Source organism: Stegostoma tigrinum, chromosome 19 (assembly GCF_030684315.1).
Source record: "Stegostoma tigrinum isolate sSteTig4 chromosome 19, sSteTig4.hap1, whole genome shotgun sequence".
In the NCBI taxonomy this organism is placed as follows: Eukaryota; Metazoa; Chordata; class Chondrichthyes; order Orectolobiformes; family Stegostomatidae; genus Stegostoma; species Stegostoma tigrinum.
The window spans coordinates 44,348,230-44,363,662 of record NC_081372.1 but is presented as its reverse complement, the minus strand read 5'-3'; the positions used below and the strand labels follow the sequence as shown (position 1 = coordinate 44,363,662).

Below are 15,433 nucleotides of genomic sequence, written 5' to 3'. Positions count from 1 at the left end.
CGGGAAATGGTCGGGCGCCTGGACCTGTGGGCCTTCGATCTGGTCGGGGGGTAACGACTGTCACTCCTTGGGCCTGGCTATTCTGCTGCGGGGGCGCAACTTCACCATCTCTCAAGTTCAGGAGGTGGTGGGGGGGGGGGGGGGGGCACCTCCTATTGGCTGATATTACCTACCGGAACGCTCCCCTGAAGCTGATCAACGTGTACGTCCCAGCGGTACGGAGAGAGCAGTTGATGTCTGGCAGCGGCTTCCACCTCCGCTAGCTACGTCCAGGCCGGTCATCCTAGGCGGAGACTTCAACTGCATCATCGATGCAGATGGAAGATTTGGCATGGGGACAGGGGGTGGAGGGAGTCAACTGGACGTCACGTCCAGATTCCTGATGGGCACGGTGAAGGACACCAAGCTGCTCGACATCTTCAGCACCCCTGCAGACGGAGCGCAGCGGAGATACACCTGGTCGCGGCCAGACGGGTCGATCCGCTCAAGTATAGACTTCCTGTTTGTGTCGCGGGCATTTTTCGGTCAGATCCACCGGCATCGAGCCAGTGTTCTTCTCTGACCATTGCCTCCTGCTGGCCGACTGTCACTTACAGGACGACCAGCCGGCCGGCAAGGGGGCGTGCAAGTTCAACACGACTCTGTTGACCCCAGAGAACGTCGAGGAGCTTAAGAGGGAGTACGCCGGTTGGAGAACCATGAAGCCCCTCTTTGAGTCTCCGGGCGAGTGGTAGGAGACGGTGAAGGAGAACATCAAGAGGTTCTTTGTCATCAAGGGTGTTCAGAAGGTGAGAGAGAGGCGGGGAAAGCTGTCGAAACTCCAGAAAAGGGTGCAGAACTTGCTCCTTCTGCAGTTGATAGGGGTCGATGTCACGGAGGTCCTCCGTGACATGAGGGGCCAGCAAGCCTCGCTCTTCGCCGCGGAGGCCTCCAGGATAATCTTCCAGTCCAGGGTCCGCTCCGTGGAGCAGGACAAGACGTGCTCGCGTTTCTTCTTTCAGAAGGTGCACAAAGAGAGCTCTGTGCTTAGCCGGCTGAAGGAGGACGACGGCTCGGTGACGTCGTCTCGGCCCGACATTTTGAGGATCAGCAGATCCTGCTATGCCGGACTGTACGACGCGAAGCCCACGGACAGCACGGCCTCCGAGTAGTTCCTGTCGTCTATCACAGAGGTCTTAGACGACAGCACGAGGGAGTGGCTGGACTGGCCGATATCCCTGGACGAGCTGACCAGAGCCCTCAAGTCCTTGGAGAGGAATAAGACTCCCGGGAGTGACAGCTTACTGGTCGAGCTGTATTCCGCTCTGCGGGGCCTGGTCGGCCAGGACCTGCTGGAGGTGTACTATAGTGCGCTTCAGGCAGGGGAAATGTGCAAGTCCATGAGGAAAGGCATCGTCACCCTCATTTACAAGAGGAAGGGGGAGAGGGAAGAAATTAAGAATTGGCATCCCATTTCACTATTGAACGTGGACTACAAAATCCTGGCCAAGGTCATAGCCAACCGTGTCAGGTCTGTCCTGGAGTCAGTGATTCACCATGACCAAACCTGTGCTGTGCCAGGCAGGAATATTGCTGAGAGCCTCGCGCTCATCAGGGATACGAACGCCTACGTGCAGGACAGGCGGGTGGACACCTGCCTTGTCAGCCTGGACCAGGAGAAGGCCTTCAACAGGGTCTCATGCTTACATGAGGGACGCCGTCTCCAAATTGGGGTTCGGGGAGGGCATCCGCAATTGGATCCGGCTGCTCTACACCAACATCGTTAGCGCAGTCTCGATCAACGGGTGGGAATCGGACAGTATTCCCATCAGATCGGGAGTCAGGCAGGGCTGCCCGCTCTCTCCTGCCTTGTTTGTGTGCTGTGTGGAGCCCTTCGCCGCATCCATCAGGAAGGACATGAGCCTGAAGGGCGTGACTATCCCAGGCAGTGGAGGCCTTCAGGTCAAGACCTCCCTGCACATGGACGATGTTGCCGTCTTCTGCACCGATTGTCAGTCGGTGAGTAGGCCGTTGGACATCTGCGGCCAGTTTGAACTGGCCTCGGGTGCCAAAGTCAATGGGGTAAAAGCGAGGTCATGTTCTTCGGGAACTGGGACGACCGCTCCTTCATCCCCTTCACCAGTCAGGACAGACTAACTGAAGGTGCTGGGTGTTTGGTTCGGTGGAGCTGGGGCATGCACTAAGACTTGGGAGGAGCGTATCACCAAAGTGAAGTAGAAGCTGGGCAGGTGGACACTCCGGTCCCTCTCCATTGCGGGTAAGAACCTAGTTGTCAGGTGTGAGGGGCTTTCGGTACTGTCGTATGTGGCGCAGGCCTGGCCTATTCCCTGGACCTGTGCTGCTGCAGTCACTAGGGCCATCTTCCACTTCATTTGGGGGCGTGGGGGTCGAGGATGGACCGGGTCCACAGGGACACCATGTACAAAGACCTGGAAAATGGGGGAAAGGGCGTACCGAACGCCACCCTCGCCCTGATGGCTACCTTTTGTGTGCGGCTGCATCAAGCTGTGCGTAGATCCTCAGTTCGCAAACACCAAGTGTCACTACTTACTGAGGTTCTACCTGTCCCCGGTGTGGCGAAGGATGGGCCTGGCCTCGTTGCCACCAAAGGGTCCGAGTAGTTGGACCGTCCCGTACCACCTGTCCTTCGTAGAGAAATTTTTGAAGGGAAACGCCTTTGACCACAAGGCCGTCAGGCAGTGGTCAGCACGCAGTATCCTTGAGACCCTTCGGGAAAAGGAGAGGGTGGATCCCGTCGTGTGGTTCCCCACGCAGACCGTCAAAGTCGTTTGGCAGAATGCCTCATCACCAGAACTTTCAAACAAGCACAAGGACATTGCTTGGCTGGCAGTGAGAGGGGCTCTGCCAGTGAGATCCTTTATGCATGCCCGGAATCTCTGCGCTACCGCACGCTTCCCTCGAGGCGACTGCGGGGGGGGAATGAGACTGTCGATCGCCTCCTTCTGGAGTGTGCCTATGCGCAGGAGGTCCGGAGGGGGATGTACTGGTATTTGTCGAGGTTCGTCCCAAGCAGCTCCGTGACACGGGACTCCGTGCTCGACGGGCTGTTTCCCAGGACGCACACCGAGACCAACATCAACTGCGCCTGGAGGAGCATCAATGTGGTGAAAGACGTTCTTTGGTCTGCCTGCAACTTGCTGGTCTGCCAGCTGAAAGAACTGACCCTGACCGAGTTTTGCAGACTGGCGCACTCCGAGGTCCAGGACTAGGTCCTGAGGGACGCGCTAAAGCTTGGGGCAGCCGCCGCCAAGGCGCGGTGGGGAAAGACCACCGTATGAAACCCCTCGTCCAGAATAGAAAAAAGGGCCCTATCTGGTAATTGGGCCCAGCTGGCGCCTTCCCCAACTGGTCAGGGGGCCAACGGGGACTGTGCGGGGAGACGACTGCCCGGGTATTTTCTCTGCTTTTTGTTTTTTTTCTTCTTTTTTTCCTTTAGTTGGTGTACGTACCCCCTGTGAAACCCGGAGCAGCTTGCATGACTGGGTAGGTGTATAAATATGTTTTATTTTTTGTACATCTTATGAATAAAGTATATTTTTTCAAATAAAAAAAAAGGTGATGAAACGTCTGAAAACGAACTTTCCAGCTCAGCGAGCTAACTTACATCCCGAACCTCAACCTGAGCTACAAATCTTCTCAAAACTCGCTAGTAAACTGACAACCTCTTGAAAATACATTCAGTAACTGACCTCCAAGGTTTTTAAACAAAAATAGATTTGGATATAACAAACTAGGTTTCACGCCTGGATTTGACTTACATTGTATTAATACGATCTACGATCTTAACAAAGTTCACATATTGTAAAACTTCGGCAATATTTAGGCTTGGTTTGATCAATGGCAAGTGACATTCACACTACAAGGGCCAAGCAAAACAGCTATCTCCAAGAAGAGTGTTCTAACCACCTCTCCTAGAAATTCAACAGCACCACTATTTCTGAATCTCTCCCCTACCAACATCCTGAAGGGCCACAATTAATAAGAAACTTAACTGAACCAACCATAACATATATTATGGCTATAACTGCAGGTTATGATGTCTGCAGCAGGGAACAAGCCTCTTGAGGGCACCAGTGTCAGGAGCATGACTGAATACTTTCCACTGCGTGGACGGCTCCAACAATGCAAGAAGCTCAACATCCTCCAGAATAAAGCTGCCAGCTTGTCTGGTGCCCAATCCACAACCGAGGCACAGGAGCAGTAATGCGTTTCACATACAAAATGCCCTGAATGAACTCACCCGCCTCACTGACAGTCCCTTCCAAACCCACAACTTCTACTAGCTGGACAGGCAAAGGCAGCAGAAAGATAGGAAGCCAGCACCTGCTGCTTTCTAATAGCTCAAAGTTAGAATCTCTTTGAATTATCATTGCAGGCCCTGTAACAAAATGGGTCTCAGCGAGGTCACAAATTACACCCTGTGTTGTGGCTTCAAAAATGAGAAACTCCTTGCCATCCACACTCACCTTGTCCTTCTGACTGACCTGAAGTTTTGACATGCTTGACCGCATTGGCCTTCTCTAGTGCTTCTCCACTGTAGTCCAGTTGATTGGAACATTATTTTTACCCTTCCATGAGACATGAGCATTGTCGGCAGGGCCATTACTTATTGTCTAGCCCTAATCACCTATGAGAAGGTGGTGATGAGCTTCCTTGAGCCACTGTAGCCATTGCTACAGCTGTAGGCCACTCAGCCCCTCGAGGTTGTGCCAGCATTAAACAAAATTATGGTTGATCTGTGGCCTAACTCCATATATATGCCTTTAGCCCTAATCCCGCAATACTTTTTGGTTAACAAAACTATTACATTTTCCAGTCCTGGTCCTGGTCCATCCACATGAACCCGATGGTCAAGAAAGCACAATAAAGTCTCTACTTCCTCAGGAGGCTAAGAAAATTTGGCATATCCACAAGAACTCTTACCAATTTTTATAAAATGCACCATTCAATGCTTCCTACCAGGATGCATTACAGCGTGATATGGCAAACGGCGTTTCCCAGGACCACAAGAAATTAGAGAATCATGAACGCAGCCCAGTCCATCAAGCAGACTAGTTCCATCCATTGATTCCATCTGCCTTGGGAAAATAACCAAGATAATCAAGGACTTCTCCCACTCCGCTTATTCTCTCTTCCACCCCGGTTATACTTTCTTCCACGCTCTTCCGTTGGGCTGAAGGTATAGAAGTTTGAACACATATGAACAGATTCAAGAACAGCTTCCTCCCTGCTCTCTCTCTCGGCATCTTTACTGTGGCTGTAACATTGAACTTTGCATTGTTCTGCTACCTGATGCACTTTATATAGTACGATTTGCCTGCACAGCACAGAAAGAGAACACTTTTCATTGTATCTTGTACATGTCACAATAATAAATCAAACTCAAAATGAAAACTCACTCAAGGATTTTGAATAGAAGGATGGGTGACATGGAATAATGTCTTGTAAAGATGTTGAAGTCAAGGGTGGTGACAAGATGCTTAAAGTAGAGGAATATTAAAAGAGGAAAGGACATCACTTGAAGAAAAAAAGGCCAGTTTACAGTGCTGGCCAACTGGGGACCAGGAGGGAAGTTAAAAATAAAGCATTGAATGGTAATTGGATTGATGTTACAGATCTCATGGACAAGGTGAACTCAGTGAGGGCACTAAAGATGATTAGATAGAAACGAGAAAAAAAAACACAAACATTCAGGGTGGTGTGTGTATTGGGGGGGTTGGTGATGGTGGTGGACAGGGTGGTGGGGCAAGATATTAATGGTGTTTTAGCCAGGTGGACTCATGGAAGTGAGGCTTGCAGAGTAGACAGCTGATGGTCAGCAAGGTTGAGACAATTTAAAAGTAATCCATGAGCTCCTGGCACTTGTTGTTAGAGTTCAGGGTGGAGGGGATAGGCAGCGGAGTTTCAGACAGGGTTTGTGAAGAGAAATTTACCTGACGGATTGTCTGCATTGAAGATGATCATGGAATACGGCACAGGTTCAGCAGACATCAGCGTTTAAAATAGTCTATTCGGATGTGGATATGAACAAATACATTGTTCATCACTAAGAATTTAAAGATAGTAAACTTGTAATGAATTGAATGCAATGATAATAGTACAATACATAATATCTCAATTGCAAAAAAAAATGTAATCTCAATAAAGGTACATAATAATAAGTTTACAAATAAGGAAACATAGGCATTCAGCCCTTTGAGACAGTCCTATTATTTAGCAACATCATGACTATTCTCATTCTAATCTCACAGCCACAGTCCCACTTACCTCTGATAACCTTCACCACGTTCCTAAGCAAGAATCTCACTGTTCCTGCTTTAAAAATAATCAACGACTCTCCTTCCATCACCTGTTAAGGGACAGAGTTCTAAAAGATCCTCTGAGCTAAAAAATCTCATCTGTCCTAAAACAGACTCTCCTTACATAGAAGATAGAACATAGAACATTACAGCACAGTACAGGCCCTTCGGCCCTCGATGTTGTGCCGACCTGCCATACCAATCTGAAGCCCATCTAACCTACACTATTCCATGTACGTCCATATGCTTGTCCAATGATGACTTAAATGTACTTAAAGTTGGCAAATCTACTACCGTTGCAGGCAAAGCGTTCCATACCCTTACTATTCTCTGGAGTAAAGAAACCACCTCTGACATCTGTCCAATATCTTTCACCCTTCAATTTAAAGCTATGCCCCCTCATGCTCGCTGTCACCATCCTACGAAAAAGGCTCTCTCTATCCACCCTATCTAACCCTCTGATTATCTTATATGTCCCAATTAAGTCACCTCTCAACCTTCTTCTCTCTAACGAAAACAGCCTCAAGTCCCTCAGCCTTTCATCGTAAGACCTTCCCTCCATACCAGGCAACATCCTAGTAAATCTGCTCTGCACCCCATCCAAAGCTTCCAAATCCTTTTTATAATGCGGTGACCAGAACTGTACACAATACTCCAAGTGTGGCCGCACCAGAGTTTTGTACAGCTGCAGCATAACCTCTTGGTTCTGGAACTCAATCCCTCTATTAATAAAAGCTGAAACACTGTATGCCTTCTTAACAGCCCTGTCAACCTGGGTGACAACTTTCAAAGATCTGTGTACATGGACACCGAGATCTCTCTGCTCATCTACACTACGAAGAATCTTACCATTAACCCAGTACTTTGCCTTCCGGTTACTCCTACCAAAGTGCATCACCTCACACTTGTCTGCATTATACTCCATTTGCCACCTCTCAGTCCAGCTCTGCAGCTTATCTATGTCTCTCTGCAACCTACAGCATACTTCGTCGCTATCCACAACTCCACCGACCTTAGTGTCGTCTGCAAATTTACTAACCCATCCTTCTACGCCCACATCCAGGTCATTCATAAAAATGACAAACAGCAGTGAACCCAACACCGACCCTTGCGGTACACCACTAGTAACTGGTCTCCAGGATGAACATTTCCCATCAACCACCACCCTCTGCCTTCTTTCAGCAAGCCAATTTCCGATCCAAACTGCTATATCTCCCACAATCCCATTCCTCCACATTTTGTACAATAGCCTATTGTGGGGAACCTTATCGAACGCCTTGCTGAAATCCGTATACACCACATCAACCGGTTTACTCTCATCTACCTGTTTGGTCACCTTCTCAAAGAACTCAATAAGGTTGGTGAGGCACGACCTTCCCTTCACAAAACCGTGCTGACTATCCCTAATCAAATTATTCTTTTCTAGATGATTATAAATCCTATCTCTTATAACCTTTTCCAACACTTCACCAACAACTGAAGTAAGGCTCACTATAATTACCACGGTCTATAATTACCAGGGTTGTCTCTACTCCCCTTCTTGAACAGGGGAACCACATTTGCTATCCTCCAGTCTTCTGGCACTATTCCTGTAGACAATGATGAGTTAAAGATCAATGCCAAAGGCTCGGCAAATCTCCTCCCTGGCTTCCCAGAGGATCCTAGGATAAATCCCATCCGGCCCAGGGGGCTTATCTATTTTCACACTCTGTACGATTTCTAATACCTCTTCCTTGTGAACCTCAATCCCACCTAGTCTAGTAGCCTATATCTCAGTATTCTCCTAGACAACATTGTCATTTTTTAGAGTGAATACTGTCGAAAAATATTCATTTAGTGCTTCCCCTATCTCCTCTAACTCCACACACAACTTCCCACTACTATCCTTGATTGGCCCTAATCTTAGTCTTGTCATTCTTTTATTCCTTAAATACCTATAGAAAGCCTTAGGGTTTACCCCTGATCCTATCCGCCAACTTCTCATGTCTCCTCCTGGCTCTTCTGAGCTCTCTCTTTAGGTCTTTCCTAGCTACCTTGTAACCTTCAAGCGCCCTAACTGAGCCTTCACATCTCATCCTAACAGAAGCCTTCTTCTTCCTCTTGACCAGAGATTCCACCTCCTTCATAAACCACGGCTCCCGCGCTCTACAGCTTCCTCCCTGCCTGACAGGTACATACTTATCTAGGACACACAGGAGCTTTTCCTTGAATAAGCTCCACATTTCTAATGTGCCCATCCCCTGCAGTTTCCTTCCCCATCCTATGCTCCCTAAATCTTGCATAATCTCATTGTAATTGCCTTTCCCCCAGCTATAACTCCTGCCCAGTGGTATACACCTATCCCTTTCCATCACTAAAGTAAACATAACAGAATTGTGATCGCTATCACCAAAGTGCTCACCTACTTCCAAATCTAACACCTGGCCGGGCTCTTTACCCAGTACCAAATCTAATGTGGCTTCGCCCCTTGTTGGCCTATCTACATACTGTGTCAGGAAGCCCTCCTGCACACACTACACAAAAACTGACCCATCTATAGTACTCAAACTATAGTGCTCCCAGTCAATATTTGGAAAGTTGAAGTCCCCCATGACAACTACCCTGTCTGTCTTACTCCTATCGAGAATCATCTTTGCTATCCTTTCCTCTACATATCTGGAACTATTCGGAGGCCTGTAGAAAACTCCCAACAGGGTGAGCTCACCTTTCCTGTTTCTAATCTCAGCCCATTCTACATCAGTTGACGAGTCCCCAAACATCCTTTCTGCAACTGTAATACTGTCCTTGACCAAAAATGCCACACTTCCCCCCCCACTTTTACCATCTTCTCTGTTCTTACTGAAACATCTAAATCCTGGAACCCGCAACAACCATTCCTGTCCCTGCTCTATCCACGTCTCCGAAATGGCCACAACATCGAAGTCCCAGGTACCAACCCATGCTGCAAGTTCACCCACCTTATTCTCAAACAGCAACTCTAGCTGCAAATATACGAACATGGAACAAGAGCAGACCACTCAGCTTTTGAGTCTGCTCCACCATTTGATAAGAGCATGGCTACTCTGATTTTAACCTCAAGTCTATGTTCATGCATACCCCTGATAATTTATCAGGGATTTCTAAAGAGACAGAAACCTCATTTCTTTCTTAAATGGGCACTTAAAATAAAGCTATGACTCCCTAGTTCTAGATTCTCCCACAGGAGAAAACATTGGTTTCTCCTCCGACCAATTCAAATCTTCTCAGGATCTGATACATTTCAATTATGTCACATCTGAATCAGTTAAACACTAGGGAATACAGGCCTTATCTGCCTAGCCTTTCTTCATAAGGCAATCCCCTCATTCCAGGTAGTAGTGCAGTAGATATCTTCTGAATTGCTTCCAGAGCACTCACATCCTTCTGTAAGTATGATGGCCAGTACTGTACAAAGCACTCAAGATGCAATCTCAGGAATGCCCTGTATAACTGCATAACCTCCCCACTCTTGGATTCAATTTCCCTCACAACAAAATGTAACATTCTGTTGATCCTGATCACTTATTGTACCTGCATACTAACTTTCTATAATTCATGTACTACAACACACAGATCTCTCTGCTTTTAAGAGCACTAAAGTCTCTCACCATTGAGATAAGATGATTATTTTGTAGTTATTTCTGCAAAACTGTTTATTTTGGTACTTTCCCACATTATATTCCATTTGCCAGATCTTTGCCAATTCACTTATCTATATCCCTTTATAGGCTCATGTCCTTTTCAAAATTCACTTTCCTGATTTTATTTATTTATTGTTGCATGTGCGTCATTACAAAATACAGTGAAAAGTGTTGTATAGTGTCACCACTCCACAGCTCCAACTTAAAATACGGAAAAATAAACCAAACATAGAACATAAAAGAAGTAGAAAGATGAAGAAATAAAGAAAAGATATTTAATTTTACGGTCCATCTTGTTAAGTGTTCCACGAAAGGCCATGGCCCTGTTGGCAATGTGTGAGTCTCCTTCGTTGCGTCTCTGCTGCTCGAATGAAAGTTGCCACTCTTGGCACCAATTTGCATCCAGTGATGCTCTTGTCACCATAAGTCCTCAACGGGCCTTGCCAAGGCAGACGCCATTAATGCTGCTGAGTACCACCAGCCCAAAATCGACTCCACCGCCGTCAGGATTGTAGCCAGTAGGCCTGAACTCGCCTCTGCTGCTGCCACCGCCTCCACGAATGTGGGCTGGATGCATACACCGCCAGGAACTCAAACTCACCTCCACCACAGCAGCAATGAGTCACCACTAGGACCACCTTGTCAGAAACCCAAACTCACCTCTGAAGACGCCACATAAGTCCGTGCTGCTGGGCCCACTCGCCACCACCGATGGATGCTGTTACCATGACTGAATTCATCCCAAGAGGTAAGTGAAATAAAAAGGGAAAACAAAAACAACAAGAGGGGGATAAAAGAAAAGCAAACAGAGTAGATGAGCCCTGGACTAAGAAGCCCTACTCCACTGAAGAATGTCTTTCCTGCTTTTGAGTCAACAGTAAACTTAGTTACCATACCTTTGATCTGTTCATCCAAATCATTAATATAACATGTAAAGAAATGAGACCCAAGCACCAGCCCATTTGGTTCAGCATTTGTGACATCCTGCTACCCTGAAAAAAGACTCATTTATTGTAACTCTCTACTTCCCATTAGCCAGCCAATCTTCTATCCATGCATATATTACTGCCAAGGGCTTTTGTTTTTCCCAATAACATTTGATGTGGCATCTTATTAAATGCCTTCTGGAAATGTAAGTACAATACTTTCACTGGTTCCCCTTTACTCAGAGCTGGTACTTCAGATATTGTCTAAGCAACCCATATAGAGATGTTACTACATACCTCTGGAGCAGGTAGGACTTGACCCAGGCCCATAGCTCAGACTTAGAGATTCTACAACTGCAGCACAAGAACCCTAAAATAATTCTTGAAAGAACTCAAATAAATTGGTTAAACATGATCTCCCTTTGACAAACCCATGTTGGCTCTGCCTGATATCCTAAACAACTTATCATAGGATAAGTTCAAGTTTCTTATAATAGCTGCTATTATTACCAATGTTTTGTAAAGTTTCATCATTATTTCCTTGCTTTTATAATGATGCCTCTACTTTGAAAGCACTGCATGTTATTTACCTATAAAACCAATTTCTTAACCAACCTGCCCCTTTCAACAATGAGTGAATGAATGATTGATGATTTATAGTCCCTTGTACTCCACAGTCAATAATAATAATACAGTAAAACACAGTGAAACAGATCAAACGTCACCACATTCCAGCATCAATAAAAAGATAAAGCTGAAAGAAAGTCTATCTTCATTCCAATGCCTCCACCAGAAGTCCTGAGCCTGCTGGCCAACGACTTCTGTCCCAGACCCACCAACATCAGAGATTACATCAGTTCATTGCTAGGCCAATGGGCTGTTGACACCAAGTCCTGTGACAGGACCACAGCTGTCTTGCAAACAGGAACCCCTAGCACCACTGCCTCTGCAGCCACGCCATTAACCAGAAGACCCGGGCTCTGCTGCTAGGCAAAACTGGAAGCATATATTCCTTCAGGTCTCTCAAGGCCCTTTTGGATGTTAATAGTTTGGTTAGTATTGCCTCTTCATTCTGCTAAAGTGCATAACTCTACAGCTTTGAATTTTATCTGCAACTTGTCCAATATGCTAAACAAGTTTGAGAAACTGAGAATGGACTTGAAGGCTTGTGATGCTATGTTGAAGTTAAATACCACGTGGAGGTACATTTCAATCACTTTTCTCCAACGCATTTGCTTTCACGTTTGAGTTCACAGTTAGATGACACGGCTGCTAATATTTGGCACAAATACGTATTGATTTCCCTGCACCAGTTGGGCTTCAGCAAGACGAATGAACCTGAACTCAGAGTATTTGGGCTCAAAGGCTTAAGGTAAACTCTCAATTGTAAATAGGTTGACATTTGACATAAATACTGCTCGTTGGAACACGTACACCTTGAGGCGACCAGACAGGTTGCCATATACAGAAATCAGATAATACCTTCAAATGTATATACGTAACTTGTCCCAGCATAAATACATAGGGACCCATAGAGAAAGAATGCCCTGTACCTGCTATCTCTCTCTCTCGCCTGTTTACTCGTGCTTCACTCTCACATACTGCTTCACTTTTTCTTTCTTTTTTAAAAATCCTTTCAATCTCTCTCTTTCACACACACTTTCTGTATCATTCACCCTCTCTTTCACGCTTTCTCTCACACACACACACTCACCGCTTTCTTCATGGTAGCTGCCATCTTTGCGGACTCTTCCACCCACGTGTTCACCGAAACCGATCCAAACCCCTGTCCCGCTCTCTACCACCAGCCCGTGCAACACACACTCCGTTCCCAGAAGTAAAACATTCCTCTCGTTAAAATAACGGCGGCGCTAAATTTCTCGGAGAAACTCAACATTTACCCGTATCAAAACTGTGGTACCTTCCAGTTAAAGGGATCATCGCTTTTAAAGGGCACGTCGCGGTTCTCTGCCGATATAAAAGTGCAACTGTTCCCAGATAACAAAGTGCGGGGCTGGATGAGCATAGCAGGCCCAGGAGCATCTACGGAGCACGAAAGCTGACGTTTCGGACCTAGACCCTTCATCAGAAAAGCAGAAAATGCATCATTGAACACAGAACAGTTACAGTACGGTACAGGCCCAGCAGTAAGAAAACAAAAAACGAAGAAATGCTGGAAAAGCTCATCGTGTCTGTGGAGAGAAATCAGAATGAACGATTCAAGTCCAGGGACCCTTATTCAGAAGTCAACAGCAAGAATTGGTCTTAGTGAACACTGTTCCAATTATATAATATCAATTCTAAAACATATAGAAAAAACATTCAGAGAAGCCAGAAGGTGTTTTCATATACATGTATATACAGCAAGGGGAAAGTAATTAGCAATTAGATCCTTAAGAAGTAGTAGCAGAATGTAGCTATTGAACCTCTCCAGTCTGCTCTACCATTCAGTTTGATTACAAATGATCAAACACTCCTCATATCCATTTTCCTGCCCTTTCCCCATAGCCTTTGGTCGCTGTATTGATAAGAATCAATCTACCTTGGCCTTAAGTATACACCAGGACTCTGCCCCCACAGTTCTCTGCAGCAAGATGTTCCCAAAGATTCACTACCCTCAGAGTGAAAAAAACCTCCTCATCTTAACTTTCATTGAAGACTTTATTTGGAGACGGTTCTTGTGCTAGCCCCAGAAATATAAGATGCCATCTGATCTCAAGATATGAGGTAAGTAAAAGAAAGCCGATAGGAAAAAGTAACAAGAAAAGTGTAGGTGATGTGGTGTCCCAATGGTTAGCACAGTGCCAGGGACCTGGGTTTGATTCCAGCCTAAGGTGACTATGTGGAGTTTGCACATTTTCCCTGTGTCTGCGTGGGTTTCTGCCAGGTGCTCCAGTTTCCTCCCAAAGATGTTTAGGCTAAGTTGCCCATAGTGTTCAGGGGTGAATAAGTTAGGTGTGTTAGCTGCACGGTTATAGGGAAAGGGTAGAGTGATGCTGTTTAGAGGGTTAGTATGGGCTTGTTGGGCCAAAGTGCCTGTTCCCACACTGGGAATTTGTCCTATTAAACTGAACTGCCTCCAATGAAATATATATTGTCTTAGATGAGAGGACTAAAAGTACAGATAAAATCATTTCAATGATAGAGGAGATAACAAGAGATAAGCAAGCAGTTAAGACTTTATAATGCAGTAAATAATTAGGCTTTGACTCCTTTGTAAAAGTTATGTATTGAACTTCACCTTAGGCAGCTATTAAGTGGGATACATGCAACAAGTCAGACAGGTTTGTCGAGGAAAAGTGGTTTTAATTGTGGGTTTTACCTTTCCATAACATGATAAGTTGTTGGTGCAGAATTAAGCCATTCAGCCCGTGGAGTCCTGAGCAGCATTCAATCATGGCTGATGTGTTTCTCCACTCCATTCTCCTGCCTTCTGCTCATAACACTTGATCCCCTTACTAATCAAGAACCTTTCCATCTCTGTCTAAAAGTCACTCAATGATTTGGGCTCTGCAGCCTGATGTAGCAATGATTTCCAGATTAACTACCCTCTAACTGAATAAATTCTTCCCTAACACAGTTATAAACGGTCATCCCTTCACTCTGAGGACCTTCACTCAGGTCCTAGTCTCTCCTACTTGTGAAAACATCTTCTCCACATTGACTTAATCCAGGCTTCTCAGCATTCTGTAAATTTCAATCCAAATCCCCTCATCCTTCTAAACTACATCAAGTACAAATCTAGTGTCTGCAACTGCTCCTCATATTACAATCCCTTCATCCCCAGGATCATTCCCATAAACCACCTCTGGACCCCTTCCAAGGCTAGCACATCCTTCCTTAGATATTGGGCCCAAAACTGTTCACAGTTTTCGAAATACAGTCTGACCACAGCCTCAGTAGTACATCCCTGTCTTGTGTTCCAGTCCTCTTGAAATGAATACTAACATTGCTTTTGCCTTCCTAATTGCCAACTGACGATGCATGTTAACCTTAAGAGAATCTTGAACTAGGACTCACAAGACCTACAGATACCTGTCTTCTGCCTTTTTTTCTTAAACAGGGGTATTACATTAATTATTTTCATTCCTCTAGCACCCCCCCTGACTCTAGTGATTCCTGAAAGAGCTCACTAATGTTTCCAAAATCTCCTCCGCTATCTCCTTCAGAACTCTGGGGTGTAGTCCATCTGGTCTGGATGATTTATCCACCTTCAGACCTTTCAGCTTTCCCAGCACCTTCTCCTTAGTGGCCACTACACTCACCTCTGCTTCTGACTCTCGCAATTCTGGTGTGCTGCTTGTGTCTTCCACTGTGAAAACTGATTCAAAGAACTTGCACAATTCGTCTGCAACTTCTTTGTTCTATATTATGACTTCTTAAGCCTCATTTTCCATCCTTTCTTACAAGCTTTTTCTATATCCTGATTTATTTTTATTTTGATTGGGATAAATAGATAGATGCATCTGAAAGGGTTAATAATGCGGAAAGCCGTTACTGGCTGTTATATGTCATATGGAATTGTGGA

The 15,433-nt window shown here is 45.8% G+C and overlaps 1 protein-coding gene across 3 annotated transcripts in view; it reads right to left on the bottom strand.

The window, feature by feature from the left end:
• pfdn4 (prefoldin subunit 4) overlaps positions 1-12,814 on the bottom strand; it is a 30,415-nt gene extending 17,601 nt beyond the window's left edge. Inside the window, exons 1-2 of one of the 3 annotated variants that reach the window (XM_048549687.2) lie at positions 12,620-12,814; positions 5,955-6,067 (exon numbers count right to left, since the gene is read on the bottom strand). In XM_048549687.2, the coding sequence (XP_048405644.1) occupies positions 5,955-6,012 (58 nt within the window). In that variant the 5' untranslated portion in view covers positions 6,013-6,067; positions 12,620-12,814. The remainder of the gene's footprint in view (positions 1-5,954; positions 6,068-12,619) is intronic. The other 2 variants (XM_048549689.2, XM_048549688.2) reach the window with 2 other exon arrangements.
• Between the last annotated feature and the right edge of the window lie 2,619 nt (positions 12,815-15,433).